The sequence below is a fragment of the Ambystoma mexicanum genome, chromosome 6p, assembly GCF_040938575.1.
Source record: "Ambystoma mexicanum isolate Mex_15411 chromosome 6p, UKY_AmexF1_1, whole genome shotgun sequence".
Lineage (NCBI taxonomy): Eukaryota > Metazoa > Chordata > Amphibia > Caudata > Ambystomatidae > Ambystoma > Ambystoma mexicanum.
The window spans coordinates 1,155,647,771-1,155,671,817 of NC_090935.1; the positions used below are offsets into that span (position 1 = coordinate 1,155,647,771).

At 47.3% G+C, this 24,047-nt stretch overlaps 1 protein-coding gene across 5 annotated transcripts in view; it reads right to left on the reverse strand.

Annotated features, from left to right (window-relative positions):
* APBA1 (amyloid beta precursor protein binding family A member 1) overlaps nucleotides 1-24,047 on the reverse strand; it is a 1,040,959-nt gene that overhangs the window by 313,040 nt on the left and 703,872 nt on the right. For all 5 annotated transcript variants that reach the window (XM_069625788.1, XM_069625787.1, XM_069625786.1 and 2 more), the window contains one exon: nucleotides 11,730-11,852. In XM_069625788.1, the coding sequence (XP_069481889.1) occupies nucleotides 11,730-11,852 (123 nt within the window). The remainder of the gene's footprint in view (nucleotides 1-11,729; nucleotides 11,853-24,047) is intronic.

Genomic DNA, 24,047 nt, shown 5'->3' on the forward strand with positions numbered 1-24,047 from the left:
ACGATCCCTAGTGTGACGTCCACTGTACCCATGATCCCTCGCGCGTTTAGGACCCTCAGATTGTATTTTTTTCTGACATGAGGAGTAGCGCGAGTACAGATTATCCAAGCAGATAGATAGGAAGTTAAGACTACAAGCATCCATGAGCCTTTGCTCAGAGGGGAGGAAGGGCGGGTCGCATGTGAATCTAAGCAGATACAAGCATCAGAAATACGATTGCGGTGAGTAATGTATCCCTTCTGAGGCTTGTGGAATCTGCTTAGATCACATGCTGTGCATAGATTAGCGAGCAGTGTTAGAAGAAGGAAGTGGGATGTGAGAAGGGTCCTGAGCAAACCGATGTCTTAGAACCGCTTGTCCCACTTGAGTATCTGTCTTGCAATGAGTGTCAATGCAGTAATGCTGAGTAAAAGAGTGAACAGAGCTCCAAGTAGCTGCTTTGCAAATGGTGTCAAGGGGTACATTTGCCAGAGTGGCCCCCATGCCTCTTGTAGAGTGGGCTCTCGGCGTAAAAGGCAGAGTCTTTTCAGAAAGGGAGTAACATAGATGGATACAATTGACTATCCATTTGGAGATGGCACCTTTAGAGATGCAATCTCCTTCTCTGCCTGTAGCTACGAAGACAAACAGTTGGTCTGTTTTCCTTAGCGGTCTGGTCTTGTCTACATAGTAGAGGCCTTTTCGCACATCTTGAGTGTGTAGTTTCACCTCAGCAGAGCTTTTGGGTTCTTGGAAGAAGGCTGGAAGCTCGATGAACTGGTTAACGTGGAATTTAGAAATAAACTTAGGTGAGAACCTAGGGTATTGTTCGTAGAACCAGTTTATCCTTATGAACAGTAAAGAAAGGATCCTGCACTGACAGAGCCTGAATTTCACTGACCCTTCTTATGGATGTAATGGCTACTAAGAAGGCAGTTTCATAGGTCAGGTGTTTGAGACTGGCTTTATGCATGGGTTCAAATGGTGGGCCCATGAGCTTAGCAAGCACCACATTAAGGTCTCAACCAGGTGGTGGGTTTGAAATTGGGGGGTGGAGTCTTTTTACCCCTTCCATGAAGGCTTTAACCACTGGTACTTTGCACCACGAAACCTTGTTGTGGGAAGTGGTGTAGGCTGAAAGCGCTGCCAGATGTACCTTTAGTGAGTTAAATACCAGGCCTGCGTCCAGCAGGTGAAGCATGTAAGTGACAATATTGGAAGGAGTGCAATCAACTGGGTTGATTTGCTTATTCTGGCACCAGATAACAAATCTTTTCCATTTATCAAAGTAACAGTGCCTCTTGTTAGGTTTCCTAGATTCCTTTAGGATGTCCATACATCTATGTGGTAAGCTGAGATGGCCAAACTCTATGACTTCAGGAGCCATGCTGCCAGGTTCATTGAGCTGGGTTGAAGATGCACTGTTTGACCTTGGTGCTGGGACAGTAGGTTGTACCAACACGGGAGACTGATGGGTTCGCACACTGCTAGTCTGCGTAGGTGTGGGAACTACGGTTGCCTCGCCCACATGGGAGGACTAGGATGAGCGTCATCGATTCCCTGTGCATCTTGTTGACCACCTTCCTTATGAAAGGGGTTGGTGGAAAAGCGTAGGTAAACATCCCTGACCAGTTCATCCACAGGGCGTTCCCCTTGGAGTCTGGCTGGGGGAACCTGGATGCGAATCCTGGGCATTGCCTGTTTTCACTTGTGGCAAATAGGTATATAGTGGGGAAACCCCACTGTGAGAAGATGTCCTCTACGACTTCTCTGAGTAGACACCATTCGTGTTCTCTTGGGAGGGGATCTCTGCTCAAAGCGTGTGCTAGCGAATTGAGAGCCCCTGGAACGTGTTGCGAGGACAGGTAAATGTTCCGTCTGAGTGCCCATTTCCAGATTTTCTGGGCAAGCTTAGACAGATTTGGTGAACGAGTCCCTCCCTGTTTGTTTAGGTAAAACATTGCTGTTGTGCTGTCTGTCAGGATCTGCACTGACTGGTTCAACAGGTGGGGCTCGAACACTTGAAGCACTCTGAATACTGACAGAAGCTCTAGCAGATTGATATGATTCTTGGCCACTGTGTGAGACCAGAGACCCTGAGCTGTGTGGCGAAGGAGGTGTGCTCCCCACCCTGACAGGGATGCCTCCGTAGTGACTACAGCGTGTACCTCTGGATCGTAAAAGGGTTTCCCCTTTGACAGGTACTCTCTTGTCCACCAGTGAAGACTTTGTACAAGTGTTGGTGAAACGATCACTAGATCGGCCCACTGACCACTTGCCTGAGACCACTGTTTCGCCAACCATTCTTGCATGGGTCGCATGCGCAGGCGAGCGTGGGGGACCAGGTAAATACATGACGGCATCATGCCTAGCAAATGCATCGCTTTGCACACCCTTATAGGGCGACCGGGTTGATATCGAGGAATTTGCAGTAGTAGATTCCGAATTCTTTCCTCTGATGGAAAGGCCAACCCCTCTTGAGTGTTTAGGACAGCTCTTAGGAACTGTTTGGAGGTGCTTGGCACCAGGCTTGATTTTTTCTCGTTTATGGAGAAACCCAATTCGAAGAGGAGGTCGATCGTTCTTTGAATGTTTGCGCTGCAAATTACTTGGGTCTCCCACCTGATGAGCCAGTCGTCCAGGTAAGGGTACACTGGGATTGCCTCCCTGCGTAGGTGTGCCGCCGCCACCACCAGTACCTTGGTGAAAACCCTTGGAGCCAAGGCTATTCCGAAGGGCAGCACCTTGAACTGGTAGTGCTGACTGTCCACCTTGAAGCGCAAGAATCTTCTGTGCGCTGGGAACATGGAAACATGAAAATAGGCATCTTTCATGTCCAATGTTGCCATGTAATCCCCCTTTTTTAGGAGGGGGATTACCTCTTGGAGAGTAGTCATGCGAAACTTTTGGGGCTTGACATACTTGTTTGCAGGGCGTAAGTCTAATACTGGGCGCAGATTTTTTTTGGCACAAGGAAGTAAGTTGAATAAATACCCTTGTTTACCTGGTTGCCCGGGACGAGTTCTATCGCGTCCTTTGCTAGAAGATTGACGATCTCCTCGAGGAGGATCTTCTGGTGGTCTGAGGAATGTTTCTTTTGACATGGAGGGTGGTTTCGGGGACGCTCGAGTAGTTCTATGCAGTATCCTGTGGACACTGTGGACAGCACCCATCTGTCTGATGTGATCCCTTCCCAAGCTTGGGTGAAGTTGGTAATGTGTCCCCCTACTGGGGATGCGTGAGAAGGGACCCTGAACGCGGTGTCACTGTTTTGCGGGAGGCGTGCCGCCTCTGCTGGGGCTGCCTCTACCCTTGCCACGGCCCCTCTTTTTTCCTTTGCTGTAACTCTGGCTAGACTGCTGGTTGTTACCCCATGAAGTACCATGCCCCTGTGAATAGTTGGAGCCTCTTTGTGAATTTTGGCCGCGTGGGCGACGAAAATTACTATTGCCTCTTTCATTAGGGGGCTTGTTGTTCAACTGTCCCAGGGATTTCAGAGTCTCATACTCATTTTTGGCATTTTTTAGTGCGTCCTCTACCGCTTTGCCAAACAGTAGATTAGGCTCCACCAGCACGTCGATTAGGGATGCTTGTGTCTCGGATTTAAACCCTGACTGTCTTAACCAAGCATGCCTCTTAATGACAGTGCTCTCTGCTATTAGCCTGCCAGTGTTATCTGCGGCATCAAAGGTTGCCTTAAGGACGCAACCGGACACGGCTCTCCCCTCCGACGCAACCTGGGCCAACTGGCCCTTTAAGGGTTCCGGTGCGGAGTCGATGAGGGCAGCTACTTGCTCCCACTGGTGGCAGTTGTAACTAGCCAGCAGAGTGGTGGAGTTGGCAATCCTTGCCTGGTAAATGGAAGTGGAGGCCACCTTCCCTCCCAACCCGTAGATTGTCAAGGGGAGCCTCAGATGATGATAGAGGCGTTCCTGCCCTCTTCCGGGTATTAGTAGCTAGCAGGGAGTTCGGCTTCAATTGCCCCCTTATGTAAAGCGGCTCTGATTGGGCTGCCCTGAACAATTTCTCGACTCTGGGGTTTACTGCCCTGGTGAGGTTAGGAGTGGGAAGGGAAGGGTCAATTCTCCGTTGGATGGACTTGAGAATTGGAATGGCTTGGGCAATGGGTTTCTTTTCTCCCACTAGTTCTTCAGCAAAGTCCCTTCTCCTCCTGTGCTCCCTGAGTGTCTATGCGCAAGTGCTCTGCCACTCTAGTCAAGACCTCATTTAGGAGGGGCTGGTTGTCGACTGGAGAGTCTGTAACTTGTGGTTCTTTGCCTAGAGGGGAGTCTATTCTGTAGACTTCTGGGTCATCTTCCTCCTCATCTTGGTCCTCGTCGTCCCCATAATAGTCCCCCCCAGTTGGGTCGTCCAACGTTACCAAGTCTGGATCCTCATCCTGTAGTGGATCCTCACTATACTGGATGTAAGGCTGGAAGCAAAAAGGGCCTGAAGACAGACCTTGCGTTGGTGTCTCAAACCGAGGTTTCTTACCAGGGGGCTGCGGGTCCCTAGATCCTGAGGGAGTAGCACCGTCACAGTTTTTAAGTGGATATTTAGTTCAACCTGTTTGGGTAGTTAGACCATAAAATATATCGGGCAGAGTGTAAGGGAGGGGGGTGAGGTTGGCAGCGGGTATCCCTCCATTGAAAAAAGATACAAAAGGGTCGAACTAAATGTTAATTCACAAACTGTGGTCAACTAAATCACATAGAACAGTTAGGAGACATGTTCAAGTCTTAGAAAGATGCTGCAATTTATTTCCATGGATTGCGTTCAGTTTAAAGCTTTCATGAGTGGTGGAGCCACTTTTCATGTTAGTCTGACTCCGTACAGTGTACTGTATCGTGCTCTGAGGTAGGTATATGATGGAGCTTTAGAAAGGAAGATTCAAGAAAATAAACTAAAAACGTGTGCTCTGCTGTAGACGTCAGTTCACAAACCAGAGAGGATGTGTGGACTCAAACGTAAGCACCTACAACTCATACAGGAGACTTGCATGTGACTACAGCTCAAGAGTTTTTTTAATGAAAACCTTGGTAGTTCAGGGAGAAATACATTGATTAGGTAATGTTTAGGATATATTTTTGACTAAAATTAAGTATTTTTGTCAAATATGTTCACCATGCTGCAATTCCCCTTATTATTGCTGCTCATTAATATTTCTAGGACTCAAATGATTAAACATAATCGAATAAACCAAGTTATAGCAACTGTGGCCCCTTTTGCTTTGCTCAACAGACCTGTCGTGCCTGCCAAGCAGATGCTTCTGTCGGTTTGGAACCTCTTTTGAAGGGTCTGATCTATGTATGTCGCAAAACACGAAATGTATTCACAGTGGCCAAATGACAAATGTAGGGACTTGCACCAAACTGTGGCATGGGGTCCATGATATTCCCACTGCTGTGAGAGAGACACAGGCCTTGTGGTAATCAGGGAGATGAGTTTGGTGCATTCTCAGAAGCCTATAGACTGAAGGAGTGTTCCTTATGCCCTGTGACTTGCGAATATTGTCATACAGTTCAATAGACTATCTTGGAGATTTCAAGCTGGATTGACGTTTTTGCACACCCCCAGAATTTGATATGGACTGGTCCAGAACATTGAACTAGTGGGAGAGCATGTGCAGGCTCAAACCTGTCTCAAGCCAAATGCCTGGCTCTGGCTTTGCTGGACTGCTCTTGTGAAAGGCGAGCACACCTAGAGCCGAGCCAATCACCTGTTCCCTTCTCTGTTACATTCCAAAAAAAGTAAAATAAAGCAACACGGTCATCCAGTGACAGTTCAGTGTACTGCGTGAAATCATTGACTTGAACAACTTACTGGTTTATTTCTTGACAAGCATTGTATGTTGGTGAACCTAACCGCCCAGTACTTGCGTGCTCTCCACTCTTCCCTTCCCACCTTAGCATTAGTGCATTCCACTCTGAGCAGCACACTCCCCACCTGCCTAGTAGGACCGTTTTTGTGATTCGTGATCCCTGCCTCCTCAACCCCCCCAGTATTGTGGCACCTTGAAACACCATTTGCTGTATAGGCGCATTATAAATAAATAAATAAATAAATGTAAGGTTGCAGGGACAGCAGACAAAGGTTAATACGGACTATGCCCCTGGAGTGGAGCCTATTTTGTTCAGCACTGTTTTAGTAAATGTTGTATCTGGCTTAGCTTGGTAGTGGGAATGCAGAAGGAATGTTGTGATGTCATGTGGAGTGTTTGTGTCTGAGTGTCGGAATGCTTGAGGGAAGGTTCTATGTTGGACAGGTAGTCAGCGTGAAGCCTGGGTGATGGGCTGCCAGTGTTCCTGTCCTATTAATGTAACTTACTTAAGGACTATTTAACTGCTTGTGAAGGTGTCCTGAGAAGCTATAATAAACCCAGCATGTCATCCTAAGAAGGCTGGGAGCTACTTTGAGACATTGGCGACGAGCCGGTCTTAAAGAAGAAGAACCCACGTGCAAGAAAAAGTAGGAAGCTGAAGAAACCTGCTGCGGGCGGTGCAGGAAAGGAAAGGACAAGAAGAAGGACAACACTGCCCCCAATACAAGTAAGACCCATCACCCAGGGTGCCAAAGGGGGAGGAAAAAGACCCCGTAGACCCCATAGCATGAGGGACCAGCAGCTCATGATCTGGAGGGAGAGCTGAGTCCCGGGGGCTGGAGAGGGAGCTGGGCCAGAAAATGAAAGGAAGCTGTGTCCCAGTAATGAAATGAGAAGTCATGCTGCATAGGATGTAGAAAGGAGCTTGCCCATAGGGAGAAACGTGATGCTGTCCCGGTTAAGTGAAGTGGGAAGTAGTTGCTTTCAATGTAAAGTGGGTGGTTTGCCTATAAAGGAAGAGCAGAGCTGTCCCATTAGGTGTAATCATATGTCCCACCAGGTGAAACAAGGGACAAGGCAAACCAAGGGAAAGCTCCCCATGATGAAGAAAATGATAGTAAATAAAGCCAGGGTGAAGGGATGTGTCCTTTGTACTGGTAAAGCCTAAAGCGATCATGGCGCATAAAGCAGAGTCAGTAGATGGCAGAGACAGTGACCGTTACGTGAGCAGAGATCTTCACTACCCTGTGTCTGGCAAGGGAATGGTGGCGTCAGTATGGGAGTGAACGGAGTTGGCGAATGAGCCCAATGCTCAGGAGATGCAGGAATCGTTGCTTGCAAGGTTTAAACAAGCTGAACTTTCAGGAGTTGCAAGAATCGGGAGGCTTAAACAATGCAGCTGTATCGCATCAAGGGTGAGAAATTATGGGGATTTCTGACTAAGGAACCCAAAGGCGTGAGGCTGCGTGTTCAGGACGCAGCGTAACGTTCATTGAGGAATAGTACGGCACACAGAAGTTGAGTGTGCGCTGTATTTTACTGTGGCGGGACGCTCAGGTAGCGGTCTACCCAGCGAAGGGAAAGTATGCAATGCCCTGTTGGAGTACTACTTATGCATTCTGAGCGGCATGGAGAGGGAATAAGTCTATGTATTGTAAATGCAACGCAGACTTGGAGATCTATCATTCTCCCCACCGAAGGAGTAACGGTGCGGGGGCCGAAGTGCTGTTTGGTTGTCTAAAAACTGATGGACAGACCACTGAGATGGTGACGGGTTATCTTCTGACGGGTTAGGATTCAAGGAGAAGGGACTTAAATATCCTTTTGTGATATTATCCTTGTGTGTTGCGCCACTGGTATTCGGTGTGTCAAGGGTGGATGGTTACACTTTGAGGATTTGTGGATACATAGGAGGTGAAATTGAAGTCTTGTTTTAAGCAAATGCATTTCTGTTTAGCTACTTCAGGTAATGGTATGGGTGCTTGCTGCATAGATTTCTCATGATTATCTGTGAGTGGTGTGGGTCATGTTTGAAGACTAGGATTAACCTTTTGAGGACTTTCAGCATTTAGGCCGCTTTATAGCGATGTGGACTTTTAGGATTGGATATGGAAATGTGCTCATGACATTTATTGTATTGTATTAGAGTCTAGAACTAACCTTCTTGAGGATTTTCAGTGTTTAGGTCGCTAAGTTGCGAAATGGACTATTAGGATTGGATTGGTTCGGAATTCATGAGATATGGTGTTTAAAAAGAAATGCATCATTTCAAATGTATAGAGCAATGCAATGTGAACTGTATAATCTCTTATGTGATGCATTGTGTACAGTATAGAAAATCTGTATTGGCTCCGGGAATTTAGTGAGATTGGGGGTAGCGCCTTCAATTGTTTCTTGTATAGGTGTGGATAAGATTGTTTGGTGAATGCGGGGGTAGCGCCTCCAATGTGTTTAGTTTTGGGTGTAGCTTATATGTGATATATAAGTTTGGTATCGCTGATGGTGTGAATGCCAGGTCAGCATATTTGTGCCTTCCAAATGTGATTTCTGGGGGTAGCGCCTTCAGTAAAATTTTGAGTATGGGTGTGGAATGAAATACACAAGGGCATTTGGGAGGTAGTGCCACGTTATGTGGTGTTTGGGGGTAGCGCCTCCAGTACATTATGGGCGTGATTGTGATGAGTCGCGCAGGGTACGTGGGTTTATGGTGGTAGCGCCACCATATATGCCGGGGCATGACTGTAATGAGTTATGCATGGTTATCCCACGTATGGCTGTGTGAGGTGGTAGCGCCACCAAGTATTGGAGCTTGACTGTGGTCAGTCATCCGAGGTGAATGGTTTGTTATCTGGGTGGTAGCGCCCCCGGTAGGTGTAGGGTTGTGACTGCAGTATAAGTCACGCATGGTTAGGGGTATGTGTGTAAGGGGGTAGTGCCCCCGGTTTTGGGCATGCCTGTGGTATTAGGCATTGCATGGTCACGTATTACACCGACTTTGTGGTTTATTTACCCACAAATAATGTATTGTTCTATTAGTTGTGCACGTGCGGCTATGTTTAGCTGTACTGTGTATCCTTGTATGACTCTTTTCACCCCATCAGGGTCCGGAGTGCGCCAGTGACATTAGTTGTTGGTCCTGGTGTGCCTGGCCAGCGCACCGGGTATGAGGCGAGTGTCTGAGTGTCAGAGCACATGTTGTGTGCTTGCCCTGATGATGTGAGTCAATGTGAATGATTGTGATGTGTATGGCGGTGTGTTGTGTAAAGTCTGTGTGGTTGGAAGAGGGGAGGTGTGTTGTGTATGCGTTATTTATTGTTGCTCTCTGCAATGTGCAAATGTAATGGGAGGGGATGCGTTGTGTCTGGTTTAGCTTGGTAGTGGGAATGCAGAAGGAATAGATGTGTTGTGAAGTGTTTGCTTGTGAATGAGAGACCCTGTAAATAAGGCTTCAACTTTATCCACGGCCTACACTCTGCGGAGATGATCTGTACAGCCTTCTGCTTCACTAAGTAAGCCTTATGAAGTAGGATAATAGACATGAGCAGCTTTTTTTCTGGGGGAGCAGAATACAAACCAATTAATAATTTGCCGAAAAATATGTAACCCCATGTTACATCAAAAATCCACAAAAACAGTTAAAGGCTATGCTAATATTAAGAAGCCAATGAAGTAATTAAACCTTTCAATGTAAACCATAGGTCCTATCGAGGATACGTCCATGGAGTTGGGTGCCCGGAAAACCAAACATGAAAACTAAGCGAAGGTACTTGCAAACAAATTCCCTGAAATACCAAACAACAAAGCGATGATGCCATTTTGACACGCCTAACAGCAGGCCTCCTTAAATACACGGGGAATCGAAATGCTGCGTCACGAAACGGCGTACACGCCAAATGGCGCTTCAACGTGACGAATTCTGCCAGGCAAAGGACTACAGCACGGATGGAACCACAACAGGAAAAACGCATTGCACAAACTCGAAACACACACTCGCATGAGAACTGTGGCGTTCGGTACATTCCTACACATGCAGGGGGTGAACTGCAATTACCAAGGTGCGGTCACAGGTGCGCATGGATATAATTTCTATGCATTGGCCGAACAGAAGGGAATGCCATGAAGCCACACACAGTGGCCTATTCACCCCATCAGATGCATATGCCACCCTTATAAATGACCAATTAAAGGCCATAATTAACCGCAGAAAGTGCAAACAAACTGTGCACCCACAAGGGCAAGCCCTACACATGAGAATGATAAAGTTTCAAATAAAACTCAAAATATTTGCCATACCTAAAAACATCCACTTGCTGGCTAGGCTGAAGGAGCAAAAACTGGCACATAGTGCACAGGGTCGTACCCAATCCCATAGGGCATGTAGCAACACCGCCCAATGCCCACCAGTGCCGTGCAACCTTCACTGCATGCACCCCCTCTCATTTGGCCACCTATCACATTAGTCATTGATCTGCAAACAGACATCACTCTGTAAGCACCAGACTGCCAAAACTGAGCCTGAAACTGACAACTATTCTGTGCAGCCTGCACACAACTGCAAAGCCACCCACCGCTATCAGGGGCATGTACCCTGGGTCGTCACAATCATCGCTGTGTCCCTCACACCTGCTGTGGTCATGATGGAGCCAGGCCTGCAAAGTAAATGGAGCAACCACCTGCCAGGACCGTCGGAGGATATAAACCTCATGGCACTCAACATCCTGGCCAAGGCACCATTGAAACACTGTAGTACTGGAAGGCCAGCAGCCAGCCGTCCCTGCCCATCAGCAATGCGCCCTGCATGTGATTTGCATGGCCACACTTTACCACCGAGGAGGCCGATCTAAAGTGGAAAGACAGCGTCCATGCCATTGTGAATTTTTGCAAAAGAGGAGGTAAATGTTGATGCGCTCCTCCTTGGCAAGTTACATAGGTGTGTGTATGTCACTCATCTTACATCATAGCAACAAGCACAGAGATCACAGAAATAGATGTTGAATTAAAAAAAAAGTAAAGATGCCGATCCAACATCGCTTGGCTTAATACTGTAAAGAGGTGATATACAGGTCAGGACACCAGGGGTTGGCAGTGTGTAAAGGTGATTGGTGCATTTGAAAAGTTCCATTTCACACAGTTCTAGCCAGGGCTAAGCACACATGGCACCTGGGGTTCTAGTGAGGAGTTGGAACCCAGTGGATAAGATTCGTTGGTTCCATTTTTTGTGTGTAACTATCTTTTTTTGACTTGTATATATGCCAGCATTCATCGGCTCTTTCAGGTGCATTAGCAGCAAAGGTAACCCATGGAATGCATGTGCGTGTGGGATAAATGCACTTTTAGTATTTGGAGGGGTCACCCCCCCCCCCCAAACCCCTGTGTTTTACCTTTACAAACCCACCACAAACAAAATCAACCCTTTATCCCACACACACATACATTCGATGAAAATAAATGTGTTGGAAAACTTTCAATGGAAAGGCTTTCGTTGGAAACTCTTGATGGAAAGAACAGATACCAAGGTAACCACAAGACTTCACACCAGGGCGGTGCCTAGGGGGGGCGCTGCAGAACGAACAGTGACGTGCATTTATTGACATGCACTGCCTTGGAGACCGCCACTCTCAGCAGCCCGTTACACACACACACCCGTTCACATAGGATCACGTTGACGGCGAATTATAAAAAAAAAATGTAATGTGATGTGTTATATTCATCCAAGATTTAATTAAAAGCTGTGAAAACAGGAACACTAAAAAAAACGATGTGAATTAGCTGTGGGGCTCTGGAGAAGGCATCAATGTAAAATGAGCAAGAAATAGACATTGCCAAGGATAAGTTTGTCTACTAGAATTTGTGTGGGTGAGGGCGCTCGAAGAGAAAGGGGTGGTAAAGTGCACAATGACAGGACTGTGGCAATTCGAATGCTCCATACCTCCTTGTTGGACGAGGTCTCTGCCGTTTCACAGGCATTCTGTTGCGGTGGTGGTGGCGGTGGCGGCGGCTGCCGGTGCGAGGATTCGGCACCCTGCGGCGAGGACGGGTCTGGCGATGGAGACTAGAGGGGAAAAAAAAGAACTAACTTGAATTCCAAATGTCAAATATGTTACATCTCGCTCTTTGCCACGATGGGTAAACATTAAAACACGGGATAAATGGAGACCATTACTTGGCAAGCCAAATATCACAGGGCCGCTGTGCTCAGTCCGCACTGAGAAAAGCCCACGTACGGCCCTATTCTAGCCTTCATCTCCTCACAGAAACTTTTAGCAGACAATTTCTCCCTGGGCTGTTTTCAGTCTCACTTTCCAGCTTTGTGAGCTCTTGGAACAGGCAGCTTAGTTTTGCAATGTGATTTACGGCACGTATTCAGGGTTTTTCATCTCAAACACTGGACCAGTGTGGACTAGAGGAGAGAGCATCCGTGGGCTTCAGAGGGAACAATCTGGCAGGGAGTAAAGAGACGCAGATTCCAAGAGGAGCAAGTCATCCCTGGGACAAAGGGGACCGGGCAGGTTTGTGAACTAACAGTTTCTGTTACAGCATAGGATTGCAAAGGTCTGCGGTAGCACACAGTAGAATACAAAAATTAGAGATCTGCTGTTCAAGACTAATGAGCAGCGGGCAGCACCAGAGTTTCAAAAAAGAGAAAGGAATTAACCTCGAAACATTGGTTCCATGTAATAATGCCCCCACAAAAATGTCTCCTGACAAAAAGTCGCTGTTTTTCGCAGACATTATATTGAACAAGTGGAGCTGGGGACATCCCCGCAACCGTCCCCACACATAATGTCGCCAATGGCTTTTCCCATCAACATTATGTATGGGGACATTATTACCTGAAACCGAAACTTTGAGCTAATTATTTTAAATTCTCTGACTGAAAATATGTCTGTATCTTCGTTTTACATTTTGGCCAGGCCTGACCTGTAAAGATTAATTTGTCAGCACAGTTTCTAAGCTCTCCTGAGATGTATTTATTTTATTGTATTTATTTAATTTGTTTATTTAAAACGCACTTAAGCGCGGACCCGGGGAATCGAACCTGTGTTGCTCTGTGTCGTCTTGGTTCCAATGTGAGCAGTTACCCCTGAGCTATCCTCCTTATTCTCCATTGACAGTTGAAGGGACAGGGGCTCATCTGGATTGGTTTATGGTTGAATGGGGAAGCCAGAATCAGTGCACGGATCTAAACCAATATCTACTAGATCCTCGTGTACTTTAGGCATGTACCTCAAACGCATACGATGTTCTGTACATTGTATACACGTGCATTACGTCCTCATTTCGTCAACAATTGCATGTATTGTAAATGGAGCCGGTTTTTTGTGATTAAGCTATGCAACAACAAAAACACATCTAGCTTAGTGATATCATTTGACATAAGCTACTGATGTGAACAAAGAAGGAAGGCAAACAGTACATAGGTTTGGGCAGCAGAGCCTTTGTAGGATGCGGCCCTAGGATCTGGTAAGAAGCAGTCCCGTAGGTTGCCCCATCAGTGGAGCACTCGGAAAATGATAACATACAACAATGGGACAAAATGTGGCCATGGGTGATGAGTGGGCGGAGGGAGTGCTCCTGCGATTGTAGAACATACCGAAACTGTTCATGCTTCCAGGCTCTGGGCTCTTTTGCTGATTTCACAGCTGGACAGAGGTTGCCTCTATTCGAGAAGTGCTGGGAGATAGTTTGATTGAGAATACCCTAAAGTGCCAGGGACCATTCATTAGCTTGAACAATCCTTCAGTGTTAAAATGGGGGGAGAGGGAGGTGGAGTGATAGGCAATCTGAAAGCGCTCCAGGGTCCAGGGACTGTGAGATGGTCCAAGAAGTTGCACATCAGAAATGGAAGCGTTTCAAATCCTGGAGGTTTGGGCAGAAAATTAAGCACCATCCAGCTTTGTGCAACAAAGATTGAGCCTCCGTTGGAAATGCCACAATTTGTTGTGTAGGAACTTGGGACAATGCCCCACAGTTTAAGGCGAGGACTGCATAAGGACATGAGACATGTAATGAGTGACTTTAGCAAACAAAGCCCATTAATGGCAAATGGGATGGGTTCAATGGAAGAGAGAGGCCACAAGTTTCGAACATGTTGGAGCTTGCACAACAGGAGTTACAGAGCACCCACACAGAGGTCACTGTTATATTCAGGGCAAGTGCCATGGGCACCGGTACTATGTGAGGGAAAGGCATGGAGAACATGCACCTCTGGACCTGCAGCAGGCAGAATGAAGACTTTAGACACCAAGTTGACCCGGGATGGTATTCTAAAATGACACCTCCATTTTGCACTCCACTGCTGACTTGGGGGGACATCAAGTTTAATCAGCACGAAAGTGGCTAGGTTAGAGACGATTTACTGCAAGTCATATTTTCAGTCCTTGCATGCATTTGGTTTCAGGTGATTATGGGTCAGAAATCACTCAACATTAAATGAGCATTGGTTGAGATTCTCGGCATTAGAGTCAAGGGAGCAGTGGAATTTCAGGATGATTTGTCTGTCTTGGGTGTAGTGTAGATGTAGCAAGTGATGCCAAAGGATTCCAACAAAAGAGGAAGGCGGCCTACATGGAGGCTGAGCTGAAGGAGAGAGAGATGGGGGAGATCTGGGGCAAGCGAGGGTAGAGTTAAAAGGAAGGAGAGAGATGATTTGGACTCGGAGAAGTCCAGCTTCGGGATCAGCCCTGGGTACCACATCTAGGCCAGCTGGTTGGAAAAGAGATGGATCAACTACCGTGTTTAAGATGGCGGAGAGATCCAGAGGGATAATAGTTACCACTCTTTCGATATATGTCTGATTCATAGCATGTGACCCAAAAAAGGCCCGGCTAGAAAGGGCTACATGCTTCTCCCCTAAGGGAAAACCTAGAAATAAGGACACGCCAGGGTTCAACAAAAGGTTTTATTAAATATATTGTGTATGCGTTTTATTTATGTATTTGTGTTTTGGAATAATCCATCCAGCCGACCACGGGCTAACTGGAATGTTGAGGAGCGATTAAAGGAAGAACAAAGAAACAGAACTCCCCTGCCCAAGAATGGGCTGTCCAGGGTAGAAAAAGAAGAGACAGGAGAAGAGGTTGAACAAAATACACAGCTCCCTGGAGGGGGCACGGCCTCGAGCTGCCACCTCAGGGCACAAAGACATTAAGGCCACCTGGCCATTTGTGGGGAGCTCACCAGAGAGTTAACTGTGGGGCCGAGCTGCATGGCAGGGGCAATTTAGCCGCCCATGGGGCCATGGTAGGTATCGGGCCATCCAGGGAGCCACACAGGACAGGCCCAGGAATAACACAGGTCCCGGGCAGCGTATGTGGGGCTGCCCGGGCCAAAGATGGGCGTGAGGGGAGTGGCCCAAACCAGGCAGCCCAGCCGTGTCACCAGTCTACCCACCTTGTGACTGGCGAGGTGGGTCCTTTCTGAGAGTCCTCCCAGGTCGTGCGAGCCAATCGGTGGCCCAGTAGGGGAAGAGCACAAAGTCGAGGTGGAGTGTTGAGTCCCGGGATGCCACCCCAAGCTGCTGCAGCGAGGCAGCCTGGGTAAAGATCTGGGGGTCCGCCCCCCTGTGTCTCTGTGGCGCAATGCAGAGGGGGCGGGCTGAGACTAGAGGAAGGCCGCATGGACGGCGGTGACTATTGGGGGTGTCCCCGTTGTTGTGGGGATGCCGACTGAACCCTAGATGGTGCCCGGGACATGGGGGTGACTCGAGCAGCCTCCGTAGCAATGGGGCTGCCCTGAAGGGTGCAAATGGCCATGGGGAGAGCCAGTGAGTACAGGCGGGTCCTCCAGCCTATGGGGCCCACCCTGAATGAATTTTGGGCACTATGGGTTGCAGCAGTGAAGGTGGCGGCATCCACACAGCAATGGGGGCGCCACGTGAAGTAAATATGACACTCCGAGACATGGCGGTGATAGGAGTGCCCCCACACTAACAGGCTGCACAGAAGAATGGTTCCAAATGGCCAATCAAATTCACAGAAAAGCCTCAGTGGTTTCTTTCCTTATGGCATGCCTGCAAAAGGATCGATAGAAAGGTTTGATCAGAAGGAGTTCAAAGAAAGTCCTGCTAGCGGACATCTCCTAATGAGCAGGCGCTACTTTGAAGGAATAAGGTAGTAGATAGCATCTTGCAAATCTAACTTGCAGATCAGATGCAAAATGTAGCTTTGTTAATTATGTACAACCCATTATGCTTTAAATGCCTTCTAGATGTGCTGCAATGCACATTCCCATAAACCCAGAGTTGATGTCACAAATATATGCTTGAAGGCCAACACTTGGCATGGGGAGTTAAATAGCTCCTGGGAAGTGGTTGTTGTCAAGCTAGTCTACAGCAGGAGCTAAACAGCCCCAGGCAACTTCAGTCCCTGCATTTAGACTCGATGGACAACAGAAGCGGCATTCCAAAGCGCTCTGTGTATTTAAGCAAAACGTAGCCAAATGCATAACCACGAGAGTAAAGGGAATAAATACCATTTCTTTCAGAAACAAATTCAAAGACTTGCGGTTGTGAATCAATACCTGGAAACTAACTAACTTTGAAGAAATTGAAAAGTTCTCCCAGAACTTGCAGAGAGACAGTGGGCATTTATTCCAGAGAATTGCAGGAAATGTGCCCTTACTCAATATTCCATGTGTGCCATATGTATTTCATTGATGGATTGCTCCAATCGTAAGAGATCTTATTTTATAGTTTTTTTATGTTATGTTATGTTATTTTGCATTGATATAGCGCCTTATATACCATTGGTATGGTCTGAAGGCGCTGGTAAGTTGAACACCCTTGGGAACCGAAGTTCAGATCAGTAGAGAGAGTAGAGGGAGTCAAAAGGTGCATGTGAGCACCGGGTATGTGTGCAGCTCGTGCGGTATTCGTGTAGCAGCTGCTTCTTAGCAGTAGGTGTGGTGGTCGAGAGATCAGGGGTATGTGTTCGTTCTGGCAGGATTTATCCAGACAGGATGTGGCTGCGTTAGGCCTGAGGAGAACGCCTGGCTGGGGGGTGTGTAACCAGCAGTGTTTACTTAGAGTGATGTGGAGTAAGCGGCGGATGTTGGTATGGGAACAGTTATACCGAATGGTGTCATAGTATCTCTGTGTTCTAGCTGAGTGGTGATGTAAGGAGAGAGTAAGCGTGGTGGTGTGATATGATGGGTTATATGCTTTTTCAAACGTTCTCTGCATTCCAGACCATACTATATATACTATATACGTCACGCAATCTTATGCGCTCCAGTCCGTTCCATGCACTCCTATCCACTCCGTACACCCCAGACAGCTCCATACACTCCGGTCCGCTCACACACTCATGCATTCCAGCCCGCCTAGCGTACTCCAGTCTACCCCACGCATGCACTCTTGTCTGCCCCACGCATGCACTCCTGTCTGCCCATGCTCTACGCATTCAGCAGCTCTACATACTCCTCTATTCTACGCACTCATCAGTACGTAGATGTAATCTGTGCTTGTTCGTTTTATGTACTCATCTGCTTATGCAACACATTCGTTTACTCTGGGCGCTCGATCGCTCCAGGCATTCGTTCACTCCAGGCACTCATCCACTTTATGCCCTCACACGTATTATCCATTTACCTGTTTTACGCACTCACTCCCCTCTACGCACTCGCCCCCTCTACGCAATCAATCCCCTCTACACACTCAATCCCCTCTAGGCACTCAATCCCCTCTAGGCACTCAATCCCCTCTACGCACTCATTCCCTTTATGCACCCATCCGCTCCCCGCATTCATTCCCTTCAAGCACTCGTGCATTTCACGCATTCAGCAGCAATATCCTGTTCTATATGTTCATCTCTACATTCATCTGTTCTATACCTTCATCCGCTCCATACACTTATACACTCGTCCGCTCTATCCACTCGTCCCCTTTACCCACTCGCCCCCTCTATCCACTCGTCCCCTCTATCCACTCGTCCCCTCTATCCACTCGTCCCCTCTATCCACTCGTCCCCTCTATCCACTCGTCCCCTCTATCCTCTCGTCCCCTCTATCCTCTCATTCGCTCTATCCTCTCATCCGCTCTACACTCTCATCCGTTCTATCCACTCATCCGCCCTATACACTCATCCGCTCAATACACTCATCCGCTCAATACACTCATCCGCTCAATATACTCATCCATTCTATACATTCGCCAGGCCTGTACATTCATGTGATCCAGCGATCTACACACTCTCTGCACTTTTGTATTGATCCGTTATCCACAGTCATGCACTCTACACACTCATCCGCTCCACATATTCATCTGTTCTACACGCTCATCCGGTTTACGCACAACCGTTCAGCTCATTCGACTGTTTTACACACTCCTGCATTCTACTCGCTTCTCTGTATTTACCCACTCATCCATGTTACATGTTTGTCCGCTCTACACACCCAGCCGCTCTTCACACTCATCCACTCAACATGTTCATCCATTCTATACACTCGTCCGCTCTACATATTCATTTGATTTCCTCACTCATTCGAGCTATATAGTTATTTGTTCTTCCACTCCGGCATTCTTCCATTCAGCCTATTCATCTAATCCACCTGCTTCATCCATTCTAACTATTTCATCCACACCATTCACTTCGTTCGCTCATCATGCATTATGTCCATTCCCAGGGGCTTAAGTCTCTTTACTGTTTCTGTATGATTTATTCTTATTAACCACTTCACATTGCTCTGGTCTATTTTATTTGGTTAATTGTGATTGTCCTTCTAGTTTATATTAGGGATTACTAGCTGCCAATTCTCTCATCAGGTAGTTTGTTGGGCTGGTGTCATTGAGATGCTGTTATTCTGTTTGGGTTAGTTTGGTATGGGTTGGTTTTAGGGGAAGAGCCAGGTTTTCAGCAGTTTGCGGAAAGACGTTAAATCCTCGGTTAGGCTGATGTGGGGTGGGAGTGAGTTCCATAGCGTGGGGGCCAAGGCTGAGAATGATGATCCGCCTAACCTGACTGAGTTTGTCTTAGGTATGACTAGGAGGCCGGCTGAGCTTGATCTTAGGGTGTGTGGGGGGTGATCCGGTTTTAGCTTGTCTTGAAGATATTGAGGTCCGGTTTTATGCAGTGCTCGATGGGAGATGCATAAGGTTTTGAAAGTCACCCTTTGCGCTACAGGAAGCCAGCGCAGCGTCTTAAGGGCTGGGGTGATGTGATCTCTTGGGCCAAGCGCAAGTAGCATTTTGACTGCTGCGTTTTGTGCCCTTTGGAGTTTATTCAGTTGGTAGGCGTGGATTCCGAGGTATAGGGGGTTTGCGTAGTCCAGTCTTGATATAACGATTGATTTGACCGCGGAGAGTCTGTTGGGAAAGGAGAGATATGGAAAGATGCGCCTAGGGGTTTTAAGGTGGTAGTGGCAGGACTTTGAGACGTTGTTGACTTGGCGCGAGAGTGTTAGGTCAGAGTCAAGGGTGCATCCAAGATTTTTCACTGAGTTGGAGGGGGTCGGTGAGTTGCCCATGGCGGGTGGCCAGGGTAGTGTGTGCGGAAGAAATTCGGAGTTGCCACAGACCATGATTTCCGTTTTGGAGGGGTTTAATAGGAGGTGGCTTTGGGTAATCCAGAGTTCTATGTCAAGGAGGCAGGAGGCCAAGTCAGGTCGGGAGTTGGGTTCTGAGTTCAGGAGTTTTAGAATTAGTTGAGTGTCGTCGGCGTAGTTGTAACACAGGATGTTGTGTGAACAAATTATTGATGGAAGGGTGATCAAGTAGAGATTGAACAGGAGGGCGGATAGGCATGCTCCTTGTGGGACTCCTGTGTCGACCGGACGGGCTTGGGAGGTATAGGTGGAGAGTATCGTTATTTGGTACCTATCTTTGAGGAATGAAGCCATCCATTTAAGAGCGGTTCCACGTATTCCTAGCGAGTGGAGGTGGTCTAGGAGGATTGAGTGGTTGATTGTGTCAAAGGCGGCGGATAGATCAAGAAGGATTAGTGCGGCGCATCCCGCGGAGTCTGCTGTCATTTTAAGGTCATCCCAGATTGAGGTTAGGGTGGTTTCAGTTCCGTGTCGAGCTCTGAAACCTGATTGTGCGGGGTCTAGGAGATTGTTGGCTTCGACAAAGGCATTTAGTTGGGAGTAGGCAGTTCGGTCAATGAGTTTGGTAAGGAACCTGGTGTTTGAGATGGGGCGGTAGTTTTTGGGCTCAAGAGGGTCGAGGTAGGGATTTTTAATTAGAGGTTTGACATGAACCGTTTTGAATGTGTCGGGAAAGCTACCAGAGGAAAGGGAGGCATTTATGATGGATCTTGTGTGTTCTCCTGCGCAGGTGGACGCGAAAATTTCTTTGAGGGTTATGGCTGGGCAAGGGTCTAGCGGAGAGCCAGATGGTTTGCAGGCTGATAGCAGTTTGAGAAATTGCTCTGGTGATATTGGACTAAAGGATTCGAACGTTGGTTGCGTAGTGGTTGCAGCTGGTGGGCAGGTCGGTATGGGGGGAGTATAGCCTGGTGGATGTAAGAGAGCCAGTTTGGTGGCAAGAGTATTTGTTCTTTCGAGAGCTGTGGTGTAAAGCACTCCATTGTGGTAAGCTGCTTCAGAGAGCAAACAGAGAGGAGCCAATCATGCACCACTTGCAGGCAGACTACATGGTATAGTTAAACAAATGCAAGAATAGCAGGACTTTATCCCCATGTCAGGATAGAAACGAACAAGGAGGGTATGGGGCCCAGAGTCCATGACTGCGTCAAGCAGACTTCATGTCCTGTTCGAGTGTGCTTCTTACTCCTTTAATTGGTTGGTCAGCAGACTTCCAGGGGTCAAGTCCTAAAAATTGAAGTGGGGGGGACTCATCAACCAGCGCAATGGGATGTGACGTCACCAGAAATTAGCATATCGCGGTGAAATATGCACATTTCATTAAATTGGTTTTGCATAACCACCCTATTTGCAGAGTCCACCTTCTGAAAAAAGTGGGTGGACTGCGTCCACCCGCGTGTACCCTCGACTTGAGCCCTACAGACGCTGTGTGATTTTGGGACTCTTGATCAGTTTATTGGTATCCTGGGCTTCTAGGCTATTACAGTAGCAGGAGCACTGGGGACTGCACCAGCTCAGATGTCTGTTGATGCTCCAAAAGGGGAGTCATGTTTTTCAGCTGGTGGAGTTGGAAGGTGGCCCTTTTCAATATTGCACAGGACCTGTGGCTCAAACAATATGTTGGTGTTGATACCGGCCCCCGGATTGCTGGGTTTGTTGGAGCAGTTGGGAGTGCATCTGAAAAAGGCTAGGGGGCTCCTGGATATGCAGACCAGGTTGAGATTGTGTTATGGTGGGCTCTGTTTGGAATTATGCTCCTCAGGATTTTGAAGTAATAGGCATAGCAGTAGAAGGGGAAAGAGCCAAGTGGTGAGTAGTTGCATGTATACCTTGAAGAGCCGAGGTTAAATTACTGAACCTTGAGGGACCCTGTATGGTGAAGAGGTGGAAGTGGATAAAAAGTGGCCTAGTTTATCATGATAGGTCTGATATTTCAGGGAGCAGTTAACCAGCTTGGTGCAGTGCCACCTAGGTGAATGTTTTTCTGCAGGTTCTGAATGAGGATGTTGTGGTCCACCATATTGCAGGCCACTGCACGGTTGTATCGGATGAGGAACTCTGGGTAGTGAGGCACACCAGGAGGAGGACTCGGAATACTACGTGCCATGTTAAGGGGTTTTTATTTAAAATAATAAGAAAACACCTATCTAAACCTAACACTATGAGGGATGTTCCCTGCCTAATAAAACTAAAACTAAGGGTGCTTGTCAAAGTCTGAAAATTAAATAGCCCCGAGTCCAAATCCTAAAGGCTTCCACTTTAGGAATAACAAAAAGGAGGCGGTCCGAGCAATAGCCTCTGTCTTCGGCTTCTGTCTGGCCCAATCAAGTGGTTCTGTTTCGAGCCGGTTTACAAGGTTCGTCAATATTTTAAAACACAGTTCACAAGGATCTCCTTCACATAGGTTTACAAAGGTCGTCAATGTCTCAAAGCACAGTTCACAACCTTTCTGCAGGTCCTATTGGTCAAATGTTCATATTTTTCATATGTTTTCCTCTTCCCCAGGAAAACTACATTTTTTTAATATATTTTCTCCAAATTCTATTAGATGCTTGAAACCCTCCAGTTTATCTTTCTCTACAGTTCTCGCACTCTCCAACGTTCTCTGGCCCTCTGACAGGCTTATTTTCTCAACCCGTTCAGGTTTTCTCAGTTCCCGCAACCCTGATGGTTCTCCCAGCCTCGAATGTTACAGTCTATTTGTTTCTCAGGACTCCCCAGAGTCCTCTGGCCTTCTAGTAGCCTTATTGCACTTGGGTTTATCAGGCTCCAGTAAACATGACTATTTTCCAGCCTTGAAAGTCTCTCAGTTTCTCAGGACTCTGCGGTCCTCTGGCCCTTCCATATGCTTATTTTCTATCTGCTAGGGTTTATCAGGCTCTTATAACATTTACGGCTTCTCTAGCCTCAACAGTCTCTTCGTTTGTTGGGGCTCTCTGAAGCCCTATGGCCCTCTGATGGGCTTGCTTTCATCAGGCTCCCGTAACCTCGTTGGCTTCCCCAACCTCGATTATCAATGTTCGTATCTCTCAATTGTGTTCTCTCTTCAGGAGCGTTTGCGTCCTTTCTGTTGCTGGTCTCAGCAGCAAATCCACTTCTCGTGCGGAGGTCGAGGTTCCCATTCTTCCCTTTGCAGTCTGGTCTCTGCGTCGTTTAACGGTCCTCGTCCCACCACGGTTTCCTAGTGTTCATGCCACCAGATGAGACGGTTGCTTTCCCGTGTGTCTCTTTTGCGACCTTGGTTTCTCGGTCGGTTAGGATACTAGCCTTCCGGCGCATGGCTAGCATCTCATTCACTCTCCACACCACCACTGGCTTCGCGGGCTGGCATGGCTCTCGCCCTCTTGGACATCTTCCCGTCAGAGACTCGCCTTTGCGTAGGATTCTCTCTTATCTCTGTGTATGAGTTTCTCTCCGATTCAAAGTTCCTCTTGGTTTTATGCACATCATCGCAAACAAAAAAGGTATGTCCTTGTTTGACTGTACTGTTCAGGCGAGATCCAACATTATCTGACGCCAAAGAGATTCTATATATGTCGGTACTCAGTGGATTCAAAACAGAAGTAACAGACTTTCCAATTGTCAAGTATGCAGATAATGTACGCTGGACTGGGAGTTCCTTATCGGAATGGTATTCCTTGTCCCCAAGATGGGAGTCACTCCGAGTGAGGTCCCAGTTGCCCAGACCCCTAGGGAGGGTCTTGCTGAGCGGGGCTCACCTTCCTAGCCTCAAAGGGAGTGGCTCCCCTATGGGGAGAAGGGACACATTGTCCAGATTCTTCACAGTGGGTGCCCAGATTCAGTAGGATCCTCTCCCAAATGGCAATTTGTTTTTATTTTGGTTCTTTCAATGGCCTAAACCGGAATTGATAATCATGAAACAGGTTATTGTTCCCCAAGAAGAGTTGTACTTGGAACAGCATGACCATTTCCAGGGTCTTGGCGTCAAATCGGATATTGGTGATAGGCCAGCAATTTGCCAAGATATTACAGTTTGGGGTTGATTTTTTCAGGATTCAGGTTATCGTTATATTTCTGAGTGTGGACAGAATTACTCCAACATTTAATAAAATGCATTTCACAGTTGTGTAATGGTCCTGCTAAATGCCGCTTTTTGTTTGATGAATAAGGCTGGACGGAGGTTGCATAGGGCAACCAAATCTCCGGTTCAGAGATGGGCTGGAAGGAGCTGAGAGAAGTGGACTGGTCAGGGGTTTTCTGGTGTTCAGCGGAGTTGGCAGGTGAAAGTTTGTTGATTGATTTTTGGAGTGTTTGGAACTAATTTTCAGACCCTTAATGTTCACGATTTCTTGTAGACGTTAAAGATCTCTGGGCATTTGTTGGGGCCTGCCCAGATTATCAATTGATAAAAAAAAGACTTTATAGTGCATGAGGTGGCTAGCTGAAAAGTGGCAATGTTTGCACATCACTTTGTCTGGTTCAGTCTAGAACTTATCCCAAATTCTCTGGAGTATTCAGCCCTTTTTAACAACTTGTTGGATAGGTTAAGTGGGGGTATAGATTTCTTTTTTTTTTCTTTGGGCTGAGGGTGGCAAGTTTTTTTTAGAAAGAGGCATGAGTATGCCTTTGGGTGAGGTAGATGCCTGTTTGGGGGAAGAGAAGTCACATTAATTGGTTAGTAAAAGATTCTCACAATGTTTTTTATGTGCCAGAGGTTTTTCCTTCTTAGAGTTCAAAGCATTTG